The following is a 24250-nucleotide window of genomic DNA, read 5'->3' on the forward strand; positions in this document are numbered from 1 at the left end:
AGTGCAAGTAGATAAATAGGTACCACTCTGGCGGGAAGGTAAATAGTGTTTCTGTGCGCTGCTCTGGTTTTGCCAGAAGTGGCTTAGTCATGCTGGCCACATGACCCGGAAGCTGTCCGCAGACAAACGCCGGCTCCCTCGGCCTATAGAGTGAGATGAGCGCGCAACTCCAGAGTTGTCTGCAACTAGACCTAATGGTCAGGGGAACCTTTACCTTTACCTTTATGTGTTTGTAGGCCAAGGGCAAAGCCTCTGCCCACATCCAGCATGTTAACTGAATATGATTTGAAATGTTTTTACGCAAGATACCATGTTAAAATAGGGTTGCCATAGGTCTGGAATTTCCTGGACATAGCTGGGATTCGGTTGTCAGAAGCAGTGCCCAGGTGGAAATCGCTGAAATGTCTGAGAAATATGTACAGAATATAAAATCCAGAACAAAAAAGACCAATCTAAAATAACATGGTGAACAGACTGAAGGAGGAAAAGTGCTTTTTATTTTTTTATGCATATGTTTATATATCCCCCAGCTACAGAAAAGTTCATTGGAATGAAATAGAAGAAAGCTTCAAGCAAGTGAAAATGAACCCTCACAAATATTTCTTGCAAATCTTTTAACCTTTGACACTGAGAAGAATTATATTTGTTGAGTCTTGAGCACGCAGGCTTAGGGTCACTAAGTCACAGAGTCCGCAACGGGGTGCTATTTTATTACATTTCTGCAGGATATAACAGCATGCCTGCCAGCATAAGGGGGAAGGGTGCAAAAGTGCAAAATCTGAACTTGAAATTCACCCAGTTCTGTTGTGTTTGAACATTTACTCTATTAAGACATTCTAAGTCAGCATCATAGTAAAAAAAAGTAAGCCAGCACCATCTAGTGTTGAATAGAAATACAAAACTGCAGTGTAATACAGTATTTAGATTTTGAGTTAAGAACTGCTGGGGAAATTTTATATTCTATGTTAACTTTGTTGTAACTCCATCAGCATCTTAGAATGGATAATAGGCTATGCATATATTTAATACTGAATAAGGCAGAATGAAATGTGCACAGTGATTAATAGTGTTTGAAAATGAAATGTGTATTGTACAATGATAATTTATTGCCCTTTCTCTTGAATTGTGGGTGGGTGGGAACAATGACTGAAATATGCAATTTTTAAAATGAACCAATAAATGTGTTGCTGTGCTGTGCTTAAGGTCATATCCTGCACTTAAGGAGAAAGGTCCATTTACTCCATACATATACTCACAATCTGTACATGTTCAAAGGTCTGTCACATTCCATACACGTGCAAAGGTTTCTGTCAAGACATTTCTTTTCCCTAGGGAGAGGCCATGCTCAAAACCATGCACTACATGCTGCCAGTTTTACTGAAAAAGTGATGTATATTATAGAGTACATGACTCTTCTATAGTCTTTATACCAAAGTCAGATCTGCTTTTTTCAGTTCCTCCTCTGTTAGAGGCTTGATGATGTGAAGGAATTCCATAAAGTTTAGTATAATTCCTCTATCGAATGGATTGAAGAACTTCCCTTGATGGTCCAGGAGATATGCATACTTCGTTGTTTTGAGACATTCTGCAGTAGTTAAGTTGACTGCCGCCATATAAACCTTTAGAAGTGAAACACATAGAGTTGACTTTCAGCTTTACATATAAACTGTTTGCACTGCTGCTGTTGCAGCAGAGGACACCGTACTGCAACTAAGATTCATTACACTACAAGCTGACCAGCTGAACTTTCTGAAATAATTCATCATTATAATAAATGTCTGACTTGTATGTAACACCTGCAATTAAACTGTGGAGACCAGAGGCAATAGACTCTTGGGTGTTTTGGTGTAATGGAGAAAGGATAGCAGCTGAAGAATTTGAGTTTACCAACACATATAACAGTTGTTAGTTTACTGCCAAGAAGAGTCCTTGACAGAAAGGTTGTGTATACACCAAGAAACAATATAGATTATTTCAATGGTCACTGAACTGAGAAAGCAGAGCAAAGCTATACTTAAATATGGACTAGGCTAAATGTCCCAGCAATAGATACAGGGACAGTCTGACAAGTTCTGCAGAAGCCAGTTTGGGACACTAGAAAAACAGTAAATCATCTATCAAAAGTAGACAAGTGAGAGTGTCAGGCAGGATCACAATAGCAGCCAAAGCTCTAAATTCAGTTCACAGGAAACTATGGTCTAACCCAGCAGTGGGAAACCTGTGGCTGGTAGTGGATGGCACTTACCTGACTTTCCTCCAGCTGAGTCACGGCTGCACACAAGAACAGAGAAGGGGGAAGAGGGAAGGGGGTGGGGAAGGCGAGGCCAACACAGTGCAAACATGGTGGTAGGACCACCAGATTTACTACTGGTGTGCTTGTACCTGGTCAACCTCACCACTCTGTTGCCTCTCCACCCTGGTATACAGCAGCAACTTGGGCAGAGGGAGGTCACATAAGTGGTGCCGCCCTCCCTCTGTGCAGTCTACTACTACTTGTGGCCCTCCAGATGCTGTTGGACTCCCAACTCCCATCAGCTCCAGCCAGCATGGTTAATGGTCAGGAATGGTGGGAGTTGTATTTCAGCAGTAGCTGGAGGGCCACAGAATCCCCATTCCTAGTCCAGTCTGTTGGAATCATCTCTACATTCCAGTTCTTATGACTGTGGGTGATGTATTCAAACATAAACAAAATGTATTTGTACTTTTCCTGTTGGTATAGTAGCAGCCCAAGACCAGTTGCTTATCATACTGGGCAGCAGGATACAAATCTAGAAGGTCTTGGTTTTATCTCTGCTAACTCTACCATCAGTTTTGTGACTGGCTGTTTGGAGAAAGGCCAGCAGTGGTTAGTGCCTATTTGGACTGGTAGGAAGACCAGCAGCAAGTGGTGCCAGAGCCAATGACAGCCAGAATCATCTAATTCTAGTTTTGTCCCCATCCTCCTCCCTCCGCAGTTCTACAAGAGCAGACTCTTTTCCAGGGACAGTTCCAGATTTAAAGAAGGCATCCTGGTTTCTGACTTGATCTCAGAATGTCCCGCTTTTCCTTAGGATGTCCCTATTTTCATCAGAGAAATGTTGGGGGGGATGGAGTTATGTGACCCCCTGAGCCAAGGAGATAAGTAACTATACAATCTTTAGAATACATCTCAAGGCAACCCTGTGTAGGGAATATTGGAAGATGCCCAGAATGTCTGGGGAAGCCCAGTCAGATGGACAGGGTATAAATAAAAATTATTGTTGTTATGGTGATGAAATAGGACATCCCTATTTTCATCAGAGAAATGTTGGAGGGTATACAAGAGCAGCACTGAAACTAAGGAGGAGGCCACTGTCAGGCAGTGCCACAAACCTGGGCTGGGTGGAAGTAAGAAAAGCAGGCTGGTCAAGGGCAGACTGAGCTTGGTAGGGCAGTGCCCCATTCACCTTAATGGACCACTGGGAAAGGCCCTAGCTCAGTGGCAGAATAAGTCCTTTGCATGTGGAAGTCCAAAATTCAAGATCCAGCCAAGTGGATCACAACTAGTGGAGATGCTGAGAGTCACTGGTCTGACTCGTATATGGCAGCTTTCCATGTTCAAGGAAGCAAGGACCATAAGGAACAAATAGTAGCGTAAGTGAACTACCAAATATTCTGCTGCCTGTCATCTTAGTTAATGATTCTTCTTATGAGAGTTCATCCCACGATATCAGACTATCCTGTCATTGGGTAGTAGAAACTCCCAAACAGAAATAATACAAGCTGTCAGGGAACTGCCATCGGAAGGAAGGGAGGTGGAAGGGCTCACACAGGTTGGGAGAGACTCAGCAGCTGAAGAGGGAACCAGTAGGGGGAGAAGAGCTGAGCTGAGGGAAAGTGAGCAGGAGGGATGGCTCCGAGACACTTCCAGCGAAAACAGTGGGGAGGTTTCAGGACCTCCTGTAGGGACACCCACTCCTCGCCGGAAACTGTCACGCAGAGAGTCCAGAAGACGTGTTTCCATTAAGGAGCTTTTATGTTGGAAGCGATTCCGAAAGCAACCACTGTCGGAATCTGCAAGCGACTGACAGAGCCATGTTTAAGGGGCTCCGTTACAGACAGAGGTTTGCAAACTTGACCAAACTCTGAGGGACTTGGATTTTACGCACAAGCAGCTCATCGTCCCATCACAGCATTCCGACAGTCTCTGTGAGCAGTTTGTGCAGGAGAAGGCATCATGAGCAACCCAGCCGGAACCGGAGAAGCAGGAGCTGGAGCGGGTCCAAGCCTGGAGGAAAGGTACCAGGCGTTGGAGGTCCAGCTAGTGCTGCAGACGGCGAGGCTTGAGGAGAGGAGGGCTCAAGATGCAGAGAAGGGGAAAACCACCCCGCTCGCCAGAAAGTTGCCAGGATTGGTGCAGAAGTTTGGGGGGGGAGGCCAAGGACTATCATGCCTTTAGGACAGAGATGCAATATGCCCTTAATCTGCAGTTTGATGACTTTCCCGACGAGGAATCGCGGGTGGCTTTTGTGATTGGGCATCTCGAAAAGGGGGTGAAAGACTGGGTGAGGCCCCTGATGGCAACAAACAATGACATCCTGAAGGATACGAGGAAGTTTTTTCGTGCAATGGATTTGATGTTTTCCAGCGATATTGAGCAGGGAGTGGTACGCAGACAGTTAATGGCGTGCAAACAGGGGAGCCGATCTGTGCGTGAGTACTGGACTGAGTTTACCATGTTGATCCATAAATTGGGGTGGGATCTATCGGCGGAACCCATTCAAATGCTCTTTGAAGAAGGGCTTGCTTCGGCGGTAAAGGATGAACTTTCCCGGGCGCCCAGGGCGGAGTCTATGGACCAGCTGACCAAATCAGCGCTGACCATAGGAGCGCGCCAAGAGGCGAGAGCCTTGGAGAGGCGGGAAGGGAAGGGGGAACGTTGGAGGGAGCTTCGCATTCCAGAGATTCCAGAGCCACCGTTCCCGCCGGGAGAGCCGATGGAAATTGGAACAGCGCGCGCGCAGTTTCAAAGCCCAGTGAAGAGCGGAAGAAGGAGGGAAAGGGCGCCAAGAAATGTTATCTCTGCCAACAGCCAGGTCATTTTGCCAGAGTCTGCCCCCAAAGAAAGGAATGGCAAGGAATGGCGGGAGCTGTTGGGGAGAGGGAGGAAAAGGTACCGGAGCAAGTAAAAGCCAACGCCTGGCTGCCACCGTCGGGGCACAGCAGCCAGGCCAAAGAGCAGTGAAAGTGCCCACGCCGGAACCTCCTAAACCCGCCCTAGTGATAGAGGTGTTACTAGAGCTGCCTAACGGACACCCACTAAAGATAAAGGCGCTATTGGACTCAGGCAGCTCCTGCAATTTCATGAGTAAGGAGTTTGCTGCTGAGCACCAGATACAGACTATCCCTTTAAGTAACCCTTTGCAGGTGACCACGATCGATGGAAGGGAGCTGCTGGGAGGAGAAGTCAGCCAGCAGACCGTCCCAATGATAATGAGGGTAGCAAGACACACTGAGCTAATAGCGTTTAATGTGGCTACCTTGGGAGGAGCTCCCATTATTTTGGGGATGAGCTGGCTAGCGTTACATGATCCGCTAGTGGGCTGGCATCAGAGAGTGGTCTCCTTTGGGTCAGCACATTGTCTAGAACACTGCAAAGAGCGGGAGGCTCAAGGAGGGGCCAGAGCCACTCTAGCAGGGACGGAAGTAACGGAGAAGGGGAAGGTTCCCCAACAATACGCCGACCTGAGCAACGTCTTCAGCGAGAGGGAGGCAGACAAACTACCCCCACATAGGCCCTTTGACTGTCAAATCAATTTACTCCCTGGGGCACAGCTCCCTGTAGGCAAGCTGTACGCCATGTCAGACAGAGAGATGCAGGAGCTAAGGGAGTTCATTGACAAGAACCTGAAGAGAGGGTTCATCAGAGAGTCCAGGGCGGTGGGGGGCAGCCCAGTGTTTTTTGTGGACAAAAAAAAACACGGACAAACCCAGGCTTGTAGTGGACTTCAGGGCCTTAAATGCAGTGTCAGAACCAGTGACTTTCCCGATGCCCAGAATTGATGACATTTTGACAAGGGTCAGGAAGGGAAAGATTTTTACTAAACTGGACCTGAGGGGGGCGTACAACCTGATACGAATAAGGAAGGGGGATGAATGGAAAACCACCATGTTCACCCCTTTGGGGGCATTTGAATATTTAGTTATGCCCTTCGGCCTACAAGCAGGCTCCGCGTGCTTTCAATCGTTTATGAACCACGTCCTGGGGCCTTTGCTTTACAAGAATTGTGTGGCCTTCTTAGATGACGTGTTAGTATATTCAGAGACTGAGGAGCAGCATGTAAAAGACGTCAGGGAAGTGTTGGGCAGACTGCAAGCCAATCAGCTGTGGGTGAAGCTAGAGAAGTGTCAGTTTCATGCCAAGGAGGTGGAATTCCTGGGGTACCGCTTGTTGGACAAGGGATTGGCCATGGATCCTGGCAAGGTCCAAGCGGTACTGGAATGGAAAACACCGAAAACAAGGAAGGATGTGCAAAGATTCCTTGGATTTGGAAACTTCTATCGGAAGTTCATCAGAAATTTTGCCCACTTGACGGCTCCCATTACGGACTGTCTCAGCAGTAAGAGGAAATTCGTTTGGACGGCGGAGGCGGAGCGAGCTTTTGAGGAACTGAAAAGGGCATTCGCTTCGGAAGAACAGCTCCTGCATGTGGATTTACAAAAACCGATGCGAGTGGAGACGGACGCATCAGACCGGGCTGTGGGGGCGGTGCTTCTGCAGCCTGGGAAGGAGGAGTCAGAGTGGAGACCGTGTGCCTTTTTTTCGCGAAAGCTGAACAAATCTGAGAGGAACTACACGGTGTATGACCGAGAACTACTTGCCATTCATGAAGCGTTCAGGAGATGGAGGCATTTATTAATTGGGGCACAACATAAGGTGCAAGTGTGCACGGACCACAAGAACTTAGAGTATTGGAGAACGGCACGAGTGCTCAACCAACGGCAAGTGCGATGGGCCCAGGAGTTCTCCAAATTTCACTTTGAAATTTGTTATGTGCCAGGTCCAGAAAATGTTAGGGCGGACGCTCTCTCACGCAAACCTGATATTTGGAAGGGGAGGGGGGACCCGAAGAGAGACATGTCATCCCAGAGGACCGCTGGGTGTGTGGGGCGGCATTGGTGGGGCAAAGAGAACTGGTAGAGGAAACAGAGAATGATGAATATGCCCAGAATAAGCTCAGAGGTCTTAGGGGTGAGGGAGAGGAACCAGGGGGTTTTGAGGAAAGAAATGGAGCGTTGTATTACAAAGGGGCACTGTATATCCCCGAAGGAGACTTAAGGGGGAGGGTACTCAAGCAGTTGCACGACAGCCCCACGGCGGGGCATTTTGGACAACACAAAACCATGTGGTTGGTCACCAGGGAATTTTGGTGGCCTAAGGTGAGGGAAGATGTACGGGAGTATGTAAGAGGGTGTGAGCAATGCCAGCGAGCCAAAGGGGAGAGGCGGGCGCCGGCGGGGCTATTAGAACCCTTACCAACCCCAGAACGACCTTGGGAGGCAGTGTCGATAGATTTTATGACTGATCTGCCGAAGTCCAAGGGGAAAACAGCCATCATGGTGGTGGTAGACCTACTAACAAAGATGTGCCACTTTGTAGCCTGTTCGCATGCAGTCACGGCGGAAGAGACAGCGAAGTTATTTGTAGAACACATTTTTAGGTTGCACGGGATGCCATTGAGGGTGGTCTCAGACAGGGGAAAACAATTTACTTCCAGGTTCTGGAGGAAGCTCATGAGCTTACTGCAGGTGGAGGTCAACTTTTCGACTGCCCGGCACCCTGAAACCAACGGGCAGGCGGAAAGAGCAAACGGTGTTCTCCAGCAATACCTGAGGTGTTATGTCAATGACAGAGAGAATGACTGGGTAGAGAAGTTGGCGCTGGCGGAATTTGCCTACAACAATGCAGAGAATGTGTCCACAGGGATGAGCCCCTTCTTGGCTAATTATGGGTGTCATCCCAGGGCATTCCCAGGGGGAGGAGGGGAGAGATGGAGCGTTCCGGCAGCCGAGCATTTTGTAGAAGAAATGGAAGCAATCCATCGTCAGCTCCAACTCAACTTAGAAAGGGCGAAGGAAGAATACAAGAGGCAGGCAGACAAGAACCGAAGGGAAGGTGAAACCATAAGGGTGGGAGATCGGGTGTGGCTGTCAACCCAAGGGTTGCCGTTCAAAGGAGGTTGTAAGAAATTAAGACCCAGGAGGTTGGGTCCCTTTGAGGTCATTCAACAAGTCAACCCAGTGGCTTTCAGGCTCCGGTTACCCAACCACATGAAACTGCACCCAGTATTTCACAGGTCGTTACTGTCACCGTATGAGGGGGGACGAGAAGGGATGTCCACTCGGGGACCGATCATAGAAGAAAGGGAATGCAGCAGCCATGTGGCAGAAATCCTCGACGCCAGGTGGAAGGGGGATCAGGTGGAGTATTTGGTAGCGTGGGAAGGAGAACCGGAGTCAGAAAACACTTGGGTAATGGCAGAAGATATCAATGACGAGGTATTGATAGAAACGTTCCATCAAAGGTTCCCAAGGAAACCTCAGCCTGTGGAGAGGTTCCGGAGGGAATACTTTGGGACCACTGATGAGGAGGAGGAGTTGGAAGGATTCACGGATTCGGAAGGGGAAGGGGAGATGGACTCTGAGGAGGAGGAGTACTTCGAGACCAGGAACCGCAACAGGTGGAGAGAAGTGTTCGAGACATCGGAAGGTGAAGGAAGTTCCTTCCGGGGTTTTGCCTCCTCACCGCCCATAGAGGAGGGGGCGGGAGGGGGTGAAGGGGGCCCTGGAGGGGAGGTGGATGTCAGGGAACTGCCATCGGAAGGAAGGGAGGTGGAAGGGCTCACACAGGTTGGGAGAGACTCAGCAGCTGAAGAGGGAACCAGTAGGGGGAGAAGAGCTGAGCTGAGGGAAAGTGAGCAGGAGGGATGGCTCCGAGACACTTCCAGCGAAAACAGTGGGGAGGTTTCAGGACCTCCTGTAGGGACACCCACTCCTCGCCGGAAACTGTCACGCAGAGAGTCCAGAAGACGTGTTTCCGTTAAGGAGCTTTTATGTTGGAAGCGATTCCGAAAGCAACCACTGTCGGAATCTGCAAGCGACTGACAGAGCCATGTTTAAGGGGCTCCGTTACAGACAGAGGTTTGCAAACTTGACCAAACTCTGAGGGACTTGGATTTTACGCACAAGCAGCTCATCGTCCCATCACACAAGCATACAATTTAATCATTTCTGTTGCCAGCTGTATTATTTATGCGGGTGGTATATCAAAACATAAATTATTCTTCAGTACATGTTATAAAGTTAATATATGCTTATATGCAGATACCAGAACAGTAAAAGACCGTATATCCAAAGGGATTGGCTAAAACTTACTCCCTTGCAAATTAAATGTATTTCCCACCAAGCATGCTATTGTTTTATTTTCAGTATGATCCCACTTGAAATCAGCCAGTCGAAAATAGTGCAGTTACTTAGCATCCTATTTGAGCAAACTTTCTCTTTCTCTCTGGCTTTCAATAAAGAGACACTAGAGGGCATTAACAGTTCTATCTAAAGTGAGCTGCTGTTCCCACTCTACAGTACTATATATAACACACATTAACCTCATCTGGTTTTTCGTAACTTATTGCTCTCCCTCTTTTAGGCGACAATCTTTCTAACATCAGCATCCTGTGTGAATGGCTGAGGGAGAGAAGATTGCCCTTTATGTAACAAAGCTGGTGAGCTTTAATATGCAACTCCAGCATCTAAATACTACGAAATACTAAAATGATTGCCTCAGGCAGAATGCAGAAACCCGAAAGCAGGAGATTGGGACCACTTGGGCCTCCAGATGTCCCTGGGCTACAACTCTCATCATTCCTGACTACTGACCATGCTGTCTGTGACATGTTTCAGGTTCACACAGTCTTTTCCCTTTGACTTGTCAATATGCGGTCTGGGATAAGAACGAGGCCTGTCTTACCACTCAGAGAGTCAGTGCCTTTGCTTCATTTTTTACTATGTGGGAAAATCCTACCCCTGCCATCTCTGAGGGCAGCAGTGGCTACCCAGCGGCTCATAGCTGGCTCCTGAAGACCCCTCCCCCCAATTTGTCATTAAAAAGCAAACATTTCTGCTCCTATGAGTCCTCTACTTCGATGCCGTGATGACAAAAGGTGACCCCTTAAAATGTTGCCGTTTTTTACTTTATTTTTTAAAATCCTTTTAATAAAAACTATTGACTGATCCTATAGCTAGCTATAATGCCAAAAGCATTTTTGTCATCTCCCCAAAGCCTGCTAATAAAAAATATGCATTCAAGACAATACATACACACAGTGAAGTCATCATTGCTGATGTTGTGGCAATGACGGAAAGAAAGAGAAATCCGATCCCGATGAAAATACTACGTCCCATTACATTAAACCAATTCCAGCATAGATATATTCCAACCACAGAGTTCAGACACATAGTAGTGAGGAATCCTACAAAATAGGGCCTAGAATGAAGCAAAACAGAAACAAAGCAATGCTTCTACTATGTAAAAAGCTAACAAAGCCTTTGCAAAGTTCAGTCAGTATCTAGAACAACCTCTCTCATATGCAGCTGATGTGGTGATTTAATTCATAAGACCATAGGATGAAGCCAATGGCCCATCTAAACCAACACCCTATTCTCACAGTGGCCAACCAGATGTCCGTGGGCAGCCTGGAAGCAGAAGCTAACCAAAACTGCACTCTCTTTATAGTACTCTTTACTGGAGGTACTGATTACTCTGTGAATTTAGTCCTTGGCTCCTGCTGTGTCACCACTTTTTTAAAATGAAGTCGGATCACATTAAAAACAAAATCTGTCAGAAAAGAACCTCAAATGGTAGCAGAGTGTGCTCAAGGTCACCTTTCATAAAAAGGTAAAGGTAAAGGGACCTCTAACCATTAGGTCCAGTCGTGACCGACTCTGGGGTTGCGGCGCTCATCTCGCTTTTCTGGCCGAGGAAGCTGGTGTACAGCTTCCGGGTCATGTGGCCAGCATGACTAAGCCGCTTCTGGCGAACCAGAGCAGCGCACGGAAACGCCATTTACCTTCCCGCCGGAGCGGTACCTATTTATCTACTTGCACTTTGACGTGCTTTCAAACTGCTAGGTGGGCAGGAGCAGGGACCGAGGAACGGGAGCTCACCCCGTCGCGGGGATTCGAACCACCGACCTTTCTGATTGGCAAGTCCTAGGCTCTGTGGTTTAACCTACAGCGCCACCCGCGTCCCTCACCTTTCATAAATATGCCCGTAAAAGATGATGTGGGGAAATAACTGTGGTAGTGCCTTCTATGAGCACCTTATTTCTGAGGAAATGTCTTCTGTGTGACTTGGATGCGTATATGATTAAAAATGAACAGCAAAGCAAGCAGTTGATAATACACGCCATCAACTGGCCTTCAGTGGGTTTTACATGAGCTTAATTGTCATGTCTTCTGCACTAAATACCTGGTCTTGGATTTCTAAGTATGGCATTGACCATTTCCCCCTTTACAGAAAATCAATTCCCCCATTGTTTCATGGGGTGGAGGAAGGAGCCACAACCATTTTCTCAGTTTAAATCTGTTTTGTGTACCACATTTTTGGCTTTGCCAAATAAATAAGTTTATGACTTATTTATCAATTAATTAATTAAATGTATATCTCACACCCTGCTCCAAAGGAATCAAGGGCAGTACACATTTCAATACTAAAATAACACAATTAAAAATTCTAAAAAACAGTTAAGAACAACTTCCTAAAAACCAGTTTAAAACTCCTGAAAGTAATAATCTACCCTTAAACTAATACAGTAATTTCAGAGGTCTCAGGGACAGAACTTTCAACCATCAAAACTTTACAATTTTTCTAGGTATCAATAAGTATTTTTTTAAAAAATATTTTTCCCTTAAAAAGTTTGTAAGTAGGGAGGCTGATGCAGCTCACTAGAAAGGGCATTTCACAAATGGGGAGCCACTACTGAGAAGGCCCTGACACAAGTCACCACCAGCTGGGTATACCCCAAGTGGGGTGACACCAACAGGGTCCACCTGCTGATTGTAGGGCCACAGATGGCTGATAGATACAGTGGTGATCCAAAGACTTATTGTGTCACATGTTAATGTTTCTGATGAAAGATATCAACAGTGCAACATCTGACGGTGTTGTGAAAAGGGGGGGGAAGAACGCTTAGTTACTAAAGACTTATAAAGTAGACGAGCAAAAATATCTTGAACAATCTTTCCCAAACCTCTTGCCCTCCAGCTGTTGTGGGTCACAACTCCCATCACCTTGCTGGCAATGCTGGCTGGAACTGATGACACATCTGAAAGCTAATGGGTTGTGGAAGGCTATCTTAAATGCTACAGGAAAAATCTCTTTTGCACATCTTTTGCACATCTGTACTGGTCAGGGGTCCCTTTACCTTTACCTTACCTGTTCCTGTATCCCACGCTGTTGTAGATAAAAGGACAATAATGATCAAAGCCAGACACACAACGATTGATGATATGACAATGTTTAGCTCGAAGAGGTTTCACAAGGTGGCACACATGACATAGTCTAGGCAACAGGATTTTGCCCTCTTCCCAATAATTAAGATAATCCACCTTAGAAAGAAGAAGACATCCAGGATGGAATCTAAAATGCAATGGCAGAATCTAAGAACCAATTGTGGTGTTTGTACGGAGCCCCCGGTCGTCGCACGGACTATTGACCCATACACCACTAATCCGCTGCCACCAACCAGGTCCTCCCTGGTAAAATCACTTCAGTCTCAGTCAGCTTTTCAATTAATAAAGAAGAGTGTATTTTATTTCAGACACAAACAAAACTTTTACAGCATTCCAAACATTGTTGCTCTTTACTTTCTTAGTCTTATTTTCCTCTCTCTATCTCTTCTACCTCCCCACACTCAAGAACCCACGGCCCTAACTGTCTCTCTGTTACCAACTGCCTTTCCCAACCAGCCAACCCACGAAATCCAACCAACTACCCACCCACAACTCCCAACGAATTCGTCCCAGAACTGGTTTTATAAACCCACTGACTCCACCCCCCTGGGTCCTGTCTGTGCAACCTATTTAACTATTTCCCCTCCAGCACTCTCTCATATATGGTAATGTCACACCAACTAACCTAATGCTTTTGTATATGTGCTTTGGACAATAGCATCATTTCAGAAAACCAGGTGATTCAGCTGCTGTTCATGCTTTATGTTTAGGTGGACTTGCATGAGTTTACCCATCTCCATGGTAAATGCATCAGCAAAAAGTGCAATTTCTCCCTTCCAAAGCAGGAAGCATGTAATACAGTGGTTCTCAAAGGGTGTGGCGCACCACACAGGTGTGACAGGCGAGGATGGCAAGTGTGGCAGGAAGATTCAATCCATATTATATATTGGGAATGGTTCATATTCTCATGTAGTTGCATTGTTTTATACTATCGGGATGTCCCGTGATCATATTATAAAACATGACTTCTTAGTGGAAAACAAAATCAGTCACCAAAACAGCACAATTCTATACTTGTCTACTCAGAAGTTAAGTCAATGGGACTTTCTCCCAGATACGTGTGCAGAAGTGCTGAAGCCTTTCTTTGCTAGCTGCCTGCATTAATTGAATTTTCTTATCTTCAACATTTAGGCATGTATAAAAAATGATGACAAAAGAAGGATGCTTTGAATTCAGCAACAGAATTATTACTAATGTGTGAGAGATGGTTGCATATGCAAAGGTGTACGAGAGAAATACCTGTCTGATGGCCTGGTAATATTCATCAGTGTGTTGAGGAAGCAAACCTGGGTTCATCATAGAAGCTTTTAAGAAGAGGAACCACATCAGAGCATTCCCAAGGAGGAAGGTAGCATGGGCGTTCCACAGGGTATTAAAAGATAACGGCATAATCTGTGCAATGAAAATAGACAAATGTCTTAACACTTTGAAACTAATCTGATACACTGGCACACAAACTGAAACATCATGCAAATCATTGTACAAAAGCACCAGTCATATACTTGACCTCTGGCTGCCTACGTATGTATACTGTTTACATGAAATCTCTCTCTCTTTCCCCAACCTCTCTGCTATCTATGCTATCTATCCCACTCTTCTAGTGTCCATGTACTACTCAAGGTGGCTTTCAACAGTTAGGGACTGACAAATCCATAACTGGGGATACAGAAACGAGAATTGGATGGAACTGGAGGAGCAGTTCTTGAGAGATTTCTCAACATGAGAGGTGAAAGAGACACAGAATATTATAGGCAAGCAGTATGAGGAAGCAGAAGGAGCTAACAGTAGGCAAGCTTATTGAGAAGAGATAACACAAGGAGATGTGTAAGAACTTGGCGTGAACCAACTTGGCGTGACCAAGTTTCAGGTTTCTGTGGGCCACAGGCAAGAAACCTGCTGTGGGTTTTCCTGTGTCACCAGGTTTCTGAGAAATAAGCAGTGTGAGGGTTTGAGGGCATGAGGTAACTTGCACCTGATTCATATTGGATGTCTGTTAGCTTCTGGGGGAAACTAATAAATTGTTGTTGTTGTTGTTGTTGTTGTTGTTGTTGTTGTTGTTGTTGTTGTTGTTGTTAAATGATGGAGCTTTGTGTCTAAATATATGCAGATGACCTAACAAAGATGGAGGTGCTTGGAGTGGTGCTTTGCAATGGGCCTTTTGCTAGGTCAGAGAATCCAGCAGCTGCTCAACTATGCCAACTCCTGACATTGAGCCTGTAGATAGGAGATACAGACACCCTCAAAATGAGGGCTTAGTCTACACATCAGTTTTCCAAATGACAAAGTGACAATTTATATGTTACGGAATTGCATCAGTTTTCCAAATCACAAAGTGACAATTTATATGTTACGGAATTGCATATTTTCCTGCATTGCAGGGGGTTGGACTACATGATCCCCAGAGTCCCTTCCGACTCTACGGTTCTATGATTCTATGGGTGAGCTGTTTACATGTAGATTTTCCATTAAAGTCTTTAGGAAAGAACCATACGGGTTGGGCAAATTATATATTTCCTTGCCAGGACAGTATTGTCCACTGATAAGTAATCCATCTGTTCCACGTTATTCCTTCTACAGATATTGCCACAGCAACATGAGGTCCAGATACAAGGAACTGGCTCCCATGTTTCTACATGAATTGTTGCTTAGGCATCATTACAAACTGAGTGTAAAAGCATATTGGGATTTCAAATAATGTTAATCAGGCAATTGCTTAGTTGAGAAGAGAAGTGGAGATCTTTAAACAGTAAGGACCAGAAGTATGGCCATGCCAGAAAGTCAGTTTAATTATACATAGCCACAATAATGAGCTATGGAGATGCATAACGTGAATGACAGTGAAGGGAAAGGCATTTTGCAGAGACGTTTTGAATCATTAGGCAGAGAAACCACTGTTGGAGGAGAAGCAAACAAAGGGGAGGTTACTGTTGAATTCCTGCTTTTCTTTTTTCCCTCGCCTTGGATAGAAAATGTTTTAAAACTTCACTTCTCATGAAAATATGATTATTTCATTTTGTAAATGTAGGTATCAAAGCCTAGAGGTTGTAAAAGCCGCTCTGAAAATCGATCCTGTGACAACTGTAGTCATCTATTCACTTAAATGCAAAGATATTCCCCTTTCTCATTTCATGAAATATAATAAAGTGAAAGATGCTAATAAATTACAGCTAAGTACTGTTCTAGAATATATTTCTGATCTTTGTTTTCAATTTAGCTTGGCAATTTTGCTCTGCACAGATAAAATACTACCATTTGTTCCATAATACGCCCGCCAGCTGACTGAAGAATTATGCTCAGATTAAGGAATTAAAGATGCAATCCTGATCCAATGATCCAATGAAGTCAATGACAGAAGTGCCTTTGACTTAAACTGAGCCAAGGATTGCACACTAAAGCTTTGGGAAAAGTTCCAGCCAGCTCCCTCCCATAAAAAGAGCAACAGGGAATATAAACAGAATAATGTATTATATTTGTACTGTATTGTATAGATTAAAGTCCAGAAAATGCAGAACCTTCTACCTTCTCAGGTCAGTGAGATACAGATATCCGTATGATATGGCATGTCTATCATTTATTTAAATAAAAGCATATTAATGGAATGCAACAGTTTGATATCACACTAGATAACAAGTACCATAAACTTTCTAATATTGGCTGCATTTCATGGAGTCAGTTGAGATAAACTCTTTTCAGGATTTCTTTTTGTCTGTTCCTTTCTTCTCTGTAAACCAAGGGGAATTGCCTAGAATCTGGGATCTTGGCCAAGTAATAATAGACATATATTGGCTTGAAATAACCATTTGTACATTATTATTCAGCATTGATGTGATGCACACCATGAATCAACTGCATCATTATCATACTGTTAAGAGCAGTTGCTTGGATGTAATTCCACAGAAATTTGTTCTTAATAACAGTTTCAGGATCAGAGTGTACTGGTATATCAATTCTTACCTTTATTTTCCAGAAATACTGGTAGCCCTGGATTATATCGGTACCAGTTTATCTTCTTCCAACTCCATATTACAATGATATTTTATATAATCTAGGTTGGCAAGGTGTCCTATTTTACAGAGGCTAGTCCTCTGTTTGTGGTGCTGCCAAATCCAAGTTCAGTTTAAAGAAAGAAACATAAAAAGGAGAGCCAGGGGAGGTGGCTTGTAGTTGTCCATCAGCAGTTAGAAGCTGGGCAGCAGACTGATCAAGATCACCTGGTCACAATATTCACAATATTCCCATTTATAGTGAGATGCATTTCTATTTAACTTACAGCAATTATTTCTAAATTTGCATCTATACATAAAAACTGTCATTTGCATAAGATGTGCGTATCTGTGCCCTCTTTCATCTTGATGTATTATGTGTGTGATGCATTTCCTCTTTTTTGGCTATGTGTAAGTGGCCATCCTAATGCAATTCTTAGCATGCTACTACTAATATATTTCTCCAGTCTGAAAGCAGGAGGTCAACGGCATTACCAAAATAGTTTGCTCCATCATGAGATATAAGAATAAGCCTTTGCAGGATTGAATTCTAATTCTGATTCAACAAATTATACAACTATATCTTTATCTATATCCATAGCTATATAATGATTAGAGTCTTTATTTTACTACCTTTCTTGTAGGGAAAATGCAGTCCCTTAAATAGAGAGCATTGGTGTATGTGGGGCTAATTGCCATATGAGACCAAGGCTTTCATGGAAAGCAACTCTTTCCCTTTTCACTATTATTCTATACAACGGGCACAAGGAAGAGCCGTATTTTGAACAAGACCATGATTGCCTTACCCAAAACAGGTAAGTTGGGTAACCCCACAGAAATGTGCAACTGTAAAAGAAAAGGACGGCCACCTTTGATTCACCAGGAGAGCTAAACTTCCATGATCTGAAAATAAAACACAATGACAAATATGATAATGGTCACAGTATCTCAATCACACAGCAATTGTGTTGTGTCCAATGCTGCTGTTACACAAGCAGAAAGCTCTAGTATAAATAAAGCCATGAAGGGGCCTGGAACCTTAACACCCATCACTGAAAACCTTAGTAAGACATCCTTATGGATCCTGAGACTGCAGCACAAACTTTCATGCATATCGTCAATGCCTTAAGAACTAGAAACTTTTTAAAAAATATATATATGAAAAATGGCACTAATGAAGTATTTCCTTCTGATGACATAACAGTGAGGTGTGGTAAGGTGGGGAGGTTTAAACTCTTCTGTCATGACTCAGAGACCCTGCACTGTGCAATGGACTCAGAGAAGGATAACCTTCACTGAGGGAAGAGCTGCCAGGACCATCTTCAAGGCTCTCCTCACTTGAGAACACAGCCTTGCCACCTTACTTTGAGTCAGAGGAGGAGTCTTCCAGGGTACTTTTGTCTCCTCAGCCCTACAGGAAACTGACTGCAGTATAAGGCAAGGTCCTCTAAAAGCCAGCTTCTCTGTGGAGGTGGAGCTTACTGCACCACAGTTCAGTCAATGTATAAAAGTGTCAGGAGCTGGCAGGACAACAGGGAGGAGGAAAAGGATCTCAGCGAGTGACTGGGACACACGGGGGCAAGCAGGGGATGGGGAAGGAAGTACTCACAGCAGCATTTGGCTCCTGAGCCTGAGGCTCCCATCCATATGTTTTCATAGACTCCATGACAGCAAGGAATGAGCAGCATTGCAATATTGTGAGGTTTTCAAAAAAACACTATTTGAAAATGTAGCAATTGGGTGGGCTGTATTGCACAGTCCACTAGGAAGGGCAACCCCCAAGTGGCAAGGAGCTGCACAGGTGCATGGATAACACTTCTGTATTTCTACACTATGCTATGTGTGATAAGAAAACATGTGGCTATTTTGACACATATCTATTCAATAACACATCTCTGGAAGCTATTGATCAACTATGGTGTCCCAATGGGTGTATACACAGCTAAATTGGCATGTGTATGCTAATTGCACATAGATAGGTACATGTGATGTTCATGATATGTTAACCTGAAGGTTAAACCCATTAGGAAATTGTATGTAAAGACTGCCTTAGGGTGAATATAAAAGACTGCTTTTGGGGCTGACATTTTTATGTGATGAATGGTTATATGAAAAGGTTTCTCACATGCTTTTCCTTCTTAATTTCCATGTCCAAATATATACAAATTTTGACCACCATTAGTAGACAGCCATGATCAGTGCTGAACACTGATCCTTTCCCTCACCCAATTTAGGGAGGGATCAAGTCTTGTGTCTGAAGTCGTTTTGGAGAATCTGAAAGCTTCTGTGGCTCAGACTAATGTTAGGAGACTGCTAGATCTTCTCCTGAACAGGGAGAAAGGTAAGGACTATCTCTGACCTCCTACTGGACAATCTCCCCAGATTAAAGTATGTTCTTACCACTGGTGAGCTCACATTTGCAGTTGGGACCCTCAACCATGCTGCCTTTTAAATAAGTTTGCAAAGTCAACAGAAGAGGTGCTAATGATACCTTCCAGCATTGAGCTCAATGGGCTAGTCATGGTTCAAACTCCATTCAGACATATAAATGAATGATGACTCCTTATATTTCCATTTAACAGTCCTTAATACAATCATGTATAGTTAATACTTCTTACTTTGTACAGCCAGGTGATTTATGTGCACAGAAAACCATTCCCCCCCTTATATTGTCATCTGGACACAATATATAGATTTAGGTTCCTTTCGTCTTTCCCTTTAATCTTTTAATCTCTCCTCATAATCTCTTAATATTTGCCAGTGATTAATCTCCCTGTTACAGCACACTCCTTTCTCCCAGCCCTTGAGAAGACAGCTCAGCTCTGTTACTAATATATGGCTTAGTTTATGCTTGTACAGCCATTATAATGAAATATAATCACTATGTTTTTCCTTTGAAAATGGAGGGATTTTCTTCCACTTTGCCTATTCATATTCTCAGCACAGTCACTTAGCCTCTTCTTAGACCTTACAAAAAAAAAGTCAACATAAGCTTTATTTCCTGTCAAATACACCCCTGCCCCCACCTCCAAATCCTGACAGCTGTAATGCTTTCAGACTATTTGGCTGAAAGTGCCTATTCCTAGGCACTCTTTAATAGCCCCCAACCAGTTGATTGTTTTTGTGTGCAAAGAACAATGATTCCAAGTATAAAGGGGATTCTAAGCAGAAGGACTGTTTTTCTGCTATTGTCATGAAGCGCTGTGGCTTGAGCTACCTGTTTTAAAGCTGACCTTCTATGTATTTCACAGCAGTCTTTGCTAAACGCAAGAACAGAAAGGTCCTCTATTTCTGTGGTATTTCTGTGGGATGGGAGAGGATTGTGATGATGAAAAACGTGAAAACCACCACAAATTTACTCACTTTAAAGTCAACCCTTGGTTTTTGTATGTGAAGTATTATGATGGTGGGCTTTCACTGGCCATCATGAGTACAGTGGTCCCTCGGGTTAAGAACTTAATTCGTTCTTAACCTGAAACTGTTCTTAATCTGAGATACCACTTTAGCTAATGGGGCCTCCTGCTGTTGCCACGCAATTTCTGTTCTCATCCTGAGGCAAAGTTCTTAACCTGAAATACTATTTCTGGGTTAGCGGAGTCTGTAACCTGAAGCGTCAGTACCACTGTATTTAGAGATGAGAAAGGGGAATATATGGCCCCTTCGTGCCCAGAAGAGTATAATCTAGTTTAGACAGGCTTTTTTAGTTTATAAGAAGAGGCTCAGAGCTTTTGTTCAGTTGAGGAGCTGGAGGACACTGCAGGGACTCTTTGATATGCTCCTGAGCATCTTTTTAGTCAGAGGGAAGCAGGGGTAGCTGAGTTGAGCTGGGTCACTGCTGGAGGGGGTTTGCTTTTACCCTTCAAAGAATTAAGGCACCACCACCCTCTGCCATCTGGAGATCCCCTGTTCCCTTAAAAGCCTCCACCCTTTCTACCTTGTTGCCCCATAGGTTGGAATCACACCCCCAAACACCTGTGAATGCTACCTCTCTCACCTCCATAAAGTCCACTTTTCCTGTGGAATCTTTGACACAATCCCTTCCTTCCCACACCCTAATGTAACTCAGCTTGTAAGTAAGCCTAAGCACTTACAACTGAAACAACCAGAGTGTTATGATTCCATAGTCCAGCAGTGACCAGGACACCATCAGAGCCAATGTGTCAATGGCTTAGGAACCAGTCTGGGTACCTGGCTCTCAGCCTTATGCCGGTAATCAGGGGAGCCCTGAACCTGAGGCTGGTAGGCAGGAACCCACTGAACCTGATGGCATGGCACCAGGCTCTGTAAAAAATCCCATATACTAACCAGACAGGGAGTTCACCATGAGGGAGGCCATAAAATGCAGGAAGTGCCCATCTTATGGCCAGATTCTGAAAATGTTTCTCACACAGATTATGCATGATGCATGCACTTTAAACTGGGTCTAGGCTAGCGAATGAATGAATACCACTGAATTTGGTACAGCTTGGTTTTAAATAAATGTGTTTAGGTTTAGTAACATTCCTTTCCCCCTGCTGTTCTAGGCACTGATGACTATGAGCCCCAACAAATGCAGACCACCCAAGTGTCCCTATTTTCCAGGGACTTCCTTCATTTTGAGAAGCCGTCCTGGTTTCTGATTTGATCCCAGAATGTCCTGCTTTTCCTTAGGATGTCCTATTTTCATTGGAGAAATGTTGGAGGGTATGCAAATGCCAACCCAGGCTTGAATGCCATCTTGGCAGGAACCACATGTGGTTTTGAGTCCTGAGTTCTGTGCAGCTATTTGATCACAGAACAGTGCAATGGATATAAGGGAACCCAAGAAAAATGGAAAAGATAACACAGGAGTGAGTGTGTGAGTGCATGGATGACTGCTTGTTGCTGACAAAGATCAAAACCAGAATATTTTTGGACACGAATCAAGGGAAAACAAAGTTTGTTTGTAAAAGAGGATAACTAAAGGAAGCATGCAAGAGAAAGGGTCAAGAGGAAGTTAAAAGAAAGGTGACTTGTGTCTAGGGTTTCTGAGAACCTTGAATTAGCACATTAAGGCTTAATATTAATGCAAAGAGCCATCTGCTTTATGAAACACATCCTATTGGGCTACATGTTTACAAGCAGTTGAGAAATTCTAGCCAAGCCTGCTAGGCTCCAGCTTCCCTCCTTCCCCCTCCCCAGTTCCTGCTTTGCTTTATTTCCAGCTCTCTAGCATCTGGCTTGCTCCATCCTGATTCTCTTTGTGCTCCTTCAGTTCTGCCTCACCCAACCTGGGGCTCTCCAGATGTTAGGGACTACAATTCCCATCAGCCTCTGCTAAGCGCAGCACCCAACACACCTGGAGGGCCCCAGGATGGGGAAGGTTACTACAAATTGTCACATTGTCCTAAAGAACTGGGTTCTCTTATAAGGGGTCAGGCTTCAGTAGTGGGGTATTCCCAGTTGTTGTCCAACCACAGGCAAGGTCAACAAGGGAGCAAGACCTGGATAAGCCCCTGCCTCCTGGCGATCTGCTTGCTCCTCATTTATACATGCAGATGTATAAAGGCACTTATATATGACACCTGGCCCTATAATAATTATTTGAACCTGGGTGAACTCTGGCTCAAATGAAGCTATGCAGTATGATATCCAAAGCTGTTCAAACCATGAGGGCAAACAAAGACATCGTTAGTGGGTAGCACAGGGTCCTCTGATCTGCTGCCCCTTCCCTTTCCCCCTTAAAATTTGTTTTAACATGGCTGGGTGGGCAGCAAAGTGCAGTGCTAATGAGAACCATATTAATTTTCCTAGGGGCATGCTATATTTCAATGCAAATGTGTGTTGTGAGTCTCTGCCCAGAATCCTTTAAGTACCTAGCAGTCATCCTGACAGCAAGTCTTTTCATTCTTGACAACTACCTTACTTTCATTGAGTTGTAATAGCCAGTGGCTTTTTCTGGGTGATGACAACAACAACTCCAAATACCAAGACAGTTGTCTTCTTTTTTTTTAATCTGGACTTCTGGCTGCCTGAACTGCTCAGAATCCCAAAGCTGAAATGTTTTGCCAATGTTATAGAATGTTTTGCAAATGTTATGCCACCCTTGGTGTTTTTAGGTACTCAGATAAGATTAAAATAGACTGTGATATTCATTTGCTCTGAAAAATGTCATTATGCAACCAAATGATATAAAGGTTGTAACGAAAGAAAAACAGCAATGTTTAAGTCCAAATGAGGCACATAGCTATTCTGTTTGCAGGGCTCTGTTACTATTTCCGTTGGGAATTCTGAATTAGAAACTATTTGATTTCCAGACACTTGATTTGTATAATGAATCCATGAACATGCATGGGTACATGAAACAAAACAAACCATCTGATTTAAAATTTACATTACCATTCTCTCCCCACCCTCCATTTAATTCTCACCTATCATAATACGAAACACCTGAACCTTCAGGAACATAACTGATGAAATTTACTTTGTATTTGGGGGTCAGTATCTTACCTCCTCCAGACTTGCTGGGACATTTCCATGTGTGGTTTCCTGAGAGACACAGGCAGTTTGTAGCTCCATTAGCAGATCCACTAGAATGACAAGCTGCTGTGGCGTTAGAGCAGGATTAGTGGCTGCCGCTGCTACTTCCTCTGCTGTCGTTGATGCTTCAGCTCCTGGGTGCAATCCAAAGGTTGCATTCCCATGTTAATTCTCACCTCGCTCCAGTTCCACAGAACCAATTGCTTGTATATCCTCCATTGTGTGTACATGGAAATAAGAGGGATTGTGATCCTGTGGGCCGACATTTGAATTTTAAGTAATGTACAGCACGTAGTATACTTCCAAGCACAATTTTGTGTGTTTGTTATCTTATTAAAGCTTTCAGCAGATACTTGACAACTTTTGCATGAACAGAAAAAATAAACAGTTTTCTGTATCCACCTCTTCCTGTACCCACATCTCTCTGTTCTACTAGGTTCCTCTTCCTCATCAAATCAAACGTTCAATAACATGGATTATAATAACACAAGTATACACACATTCTAAAATATTTCATTCACACACAAGTCACTACCCCATACCTCTCTGGATTTATCCTCATTGTCAGATATTGAATGATGAAGAAGAGAGATTCATGGATGTTAACACAAAGAAGACTCCTACCTCCTTCTGCATTTCACTTGGTGCAGCTACCTATATACATTGACACTGCCAGCGCCTGACCCTCAGTAAACTCCTGTGCTTTAAATAGCTGCAGAACTCAAAGATGGATGGCAGGTGCAATTTTTTTCAGGGCACTGCAGTGTGGCAGAGACCAGGGAAAGGGAGCTCTCTCTCTCTCTCTCTCGCGCGCTCTCTCTCTCTCTCTCCTGTGAGTATGAATTGTGAGTATGAATCTGGGAAAAGGGTACATTTTGGATTTCCCAAGACTGGAGAGCCTACCAACCCAAATTTGTGCAATATTTTTAGACGGATTTTCCAACAAAACCTATATAGGGTGAGGTTTCGGTAAAACAGAATCTATAAGGGCTAGAAAGCATGCATCCAGGCAATTTTCCACTTGCCCCATGCTTTCTAGGCAAGGGTCTGAGTGGTTTTGCCTTCATCCCACAACTTTCCCATGGAAAACTCGCTCTTTTGTGCTAAATCAGAACAAACAGCAATCCGTGAAAAACCCAATTGCCATGGGTGCTAAACCATGGGTTTTCCTGGGGGAAAGCAGTGGGGTGAATGGAAGTATTGACGAGCCCTAAAAAGAGTTCAGTTTTTCTAAAACAGTT

At 44.2% G+C, this 24250-nt stretch overlaps 1 protein-coding gene across 1 annotated transcript; it reads right to left on the bottom strand.

Annotated features, from left to right (window-relative positions):
- Positions 1–477: 477 nt before the first annotated feature.
- LOC308485859 (palmitoyltransferase ZDHHC12-like) lies at positions 478–23665 on the bottom strand. The gene is made up of 7 exons (XM_081022092.1): positions 23552–23665; positions 22980–23261; positions 17318–17414; positions 13768–13920; positions 12452–12624; positions 10336–10501; positions 478–1619 (listed from the first exon to the last, which is right to left on the bottom strand). The coding sequence occupies exons 2-7, from the start codon at positions 23006–23008 to the stop codon at positions 1425–1427; spliced, it is 813 nt and encodes a 270-aa protein (XP_080878218.1). The 5' UTR covers positions 23009–23261; positions 23552–23665; the 3' UTR covers positions 478–1424.
- Positions 23666–24250: the final 585 nt, after the last annotated feature.

Source organism: Podarcis pityusensis (assembly GCF_964106645.2).
Source record: "Podarcis pityusensis genome assembly, chromosome: 9".
NCBI classification, from domain to species: Eukaryota; Metazoa; Chordata; class Lepidosauria; order Squamata; family Lacertidae; genus Podarcis; species Podarcis pityusensis.

Bases quoted from the DNA above. Each gene is read 5' to 3' on its own strand.
- LOC308485859 (XM_081022092.1), bottom strand. From the start codon at position 23,008: ATGGAAATGTCCCAGCAAGTCTGGAGGAG. The intron at 17,415-22,979 runs GTAAGATACTGA...TTTTATTTTCAG, and splicing joins TCCCAGCAAGTCTGGAGGAG to ATCATGGAAGTTTAGCTCTC. The intron at 12,625-13,767 runs GTATTTCTCTCG...CTTCTTTCTAAG, and splicing joins ATTACCAGGCCATCAGACAG to GTGGATTATCTTAATTATTG.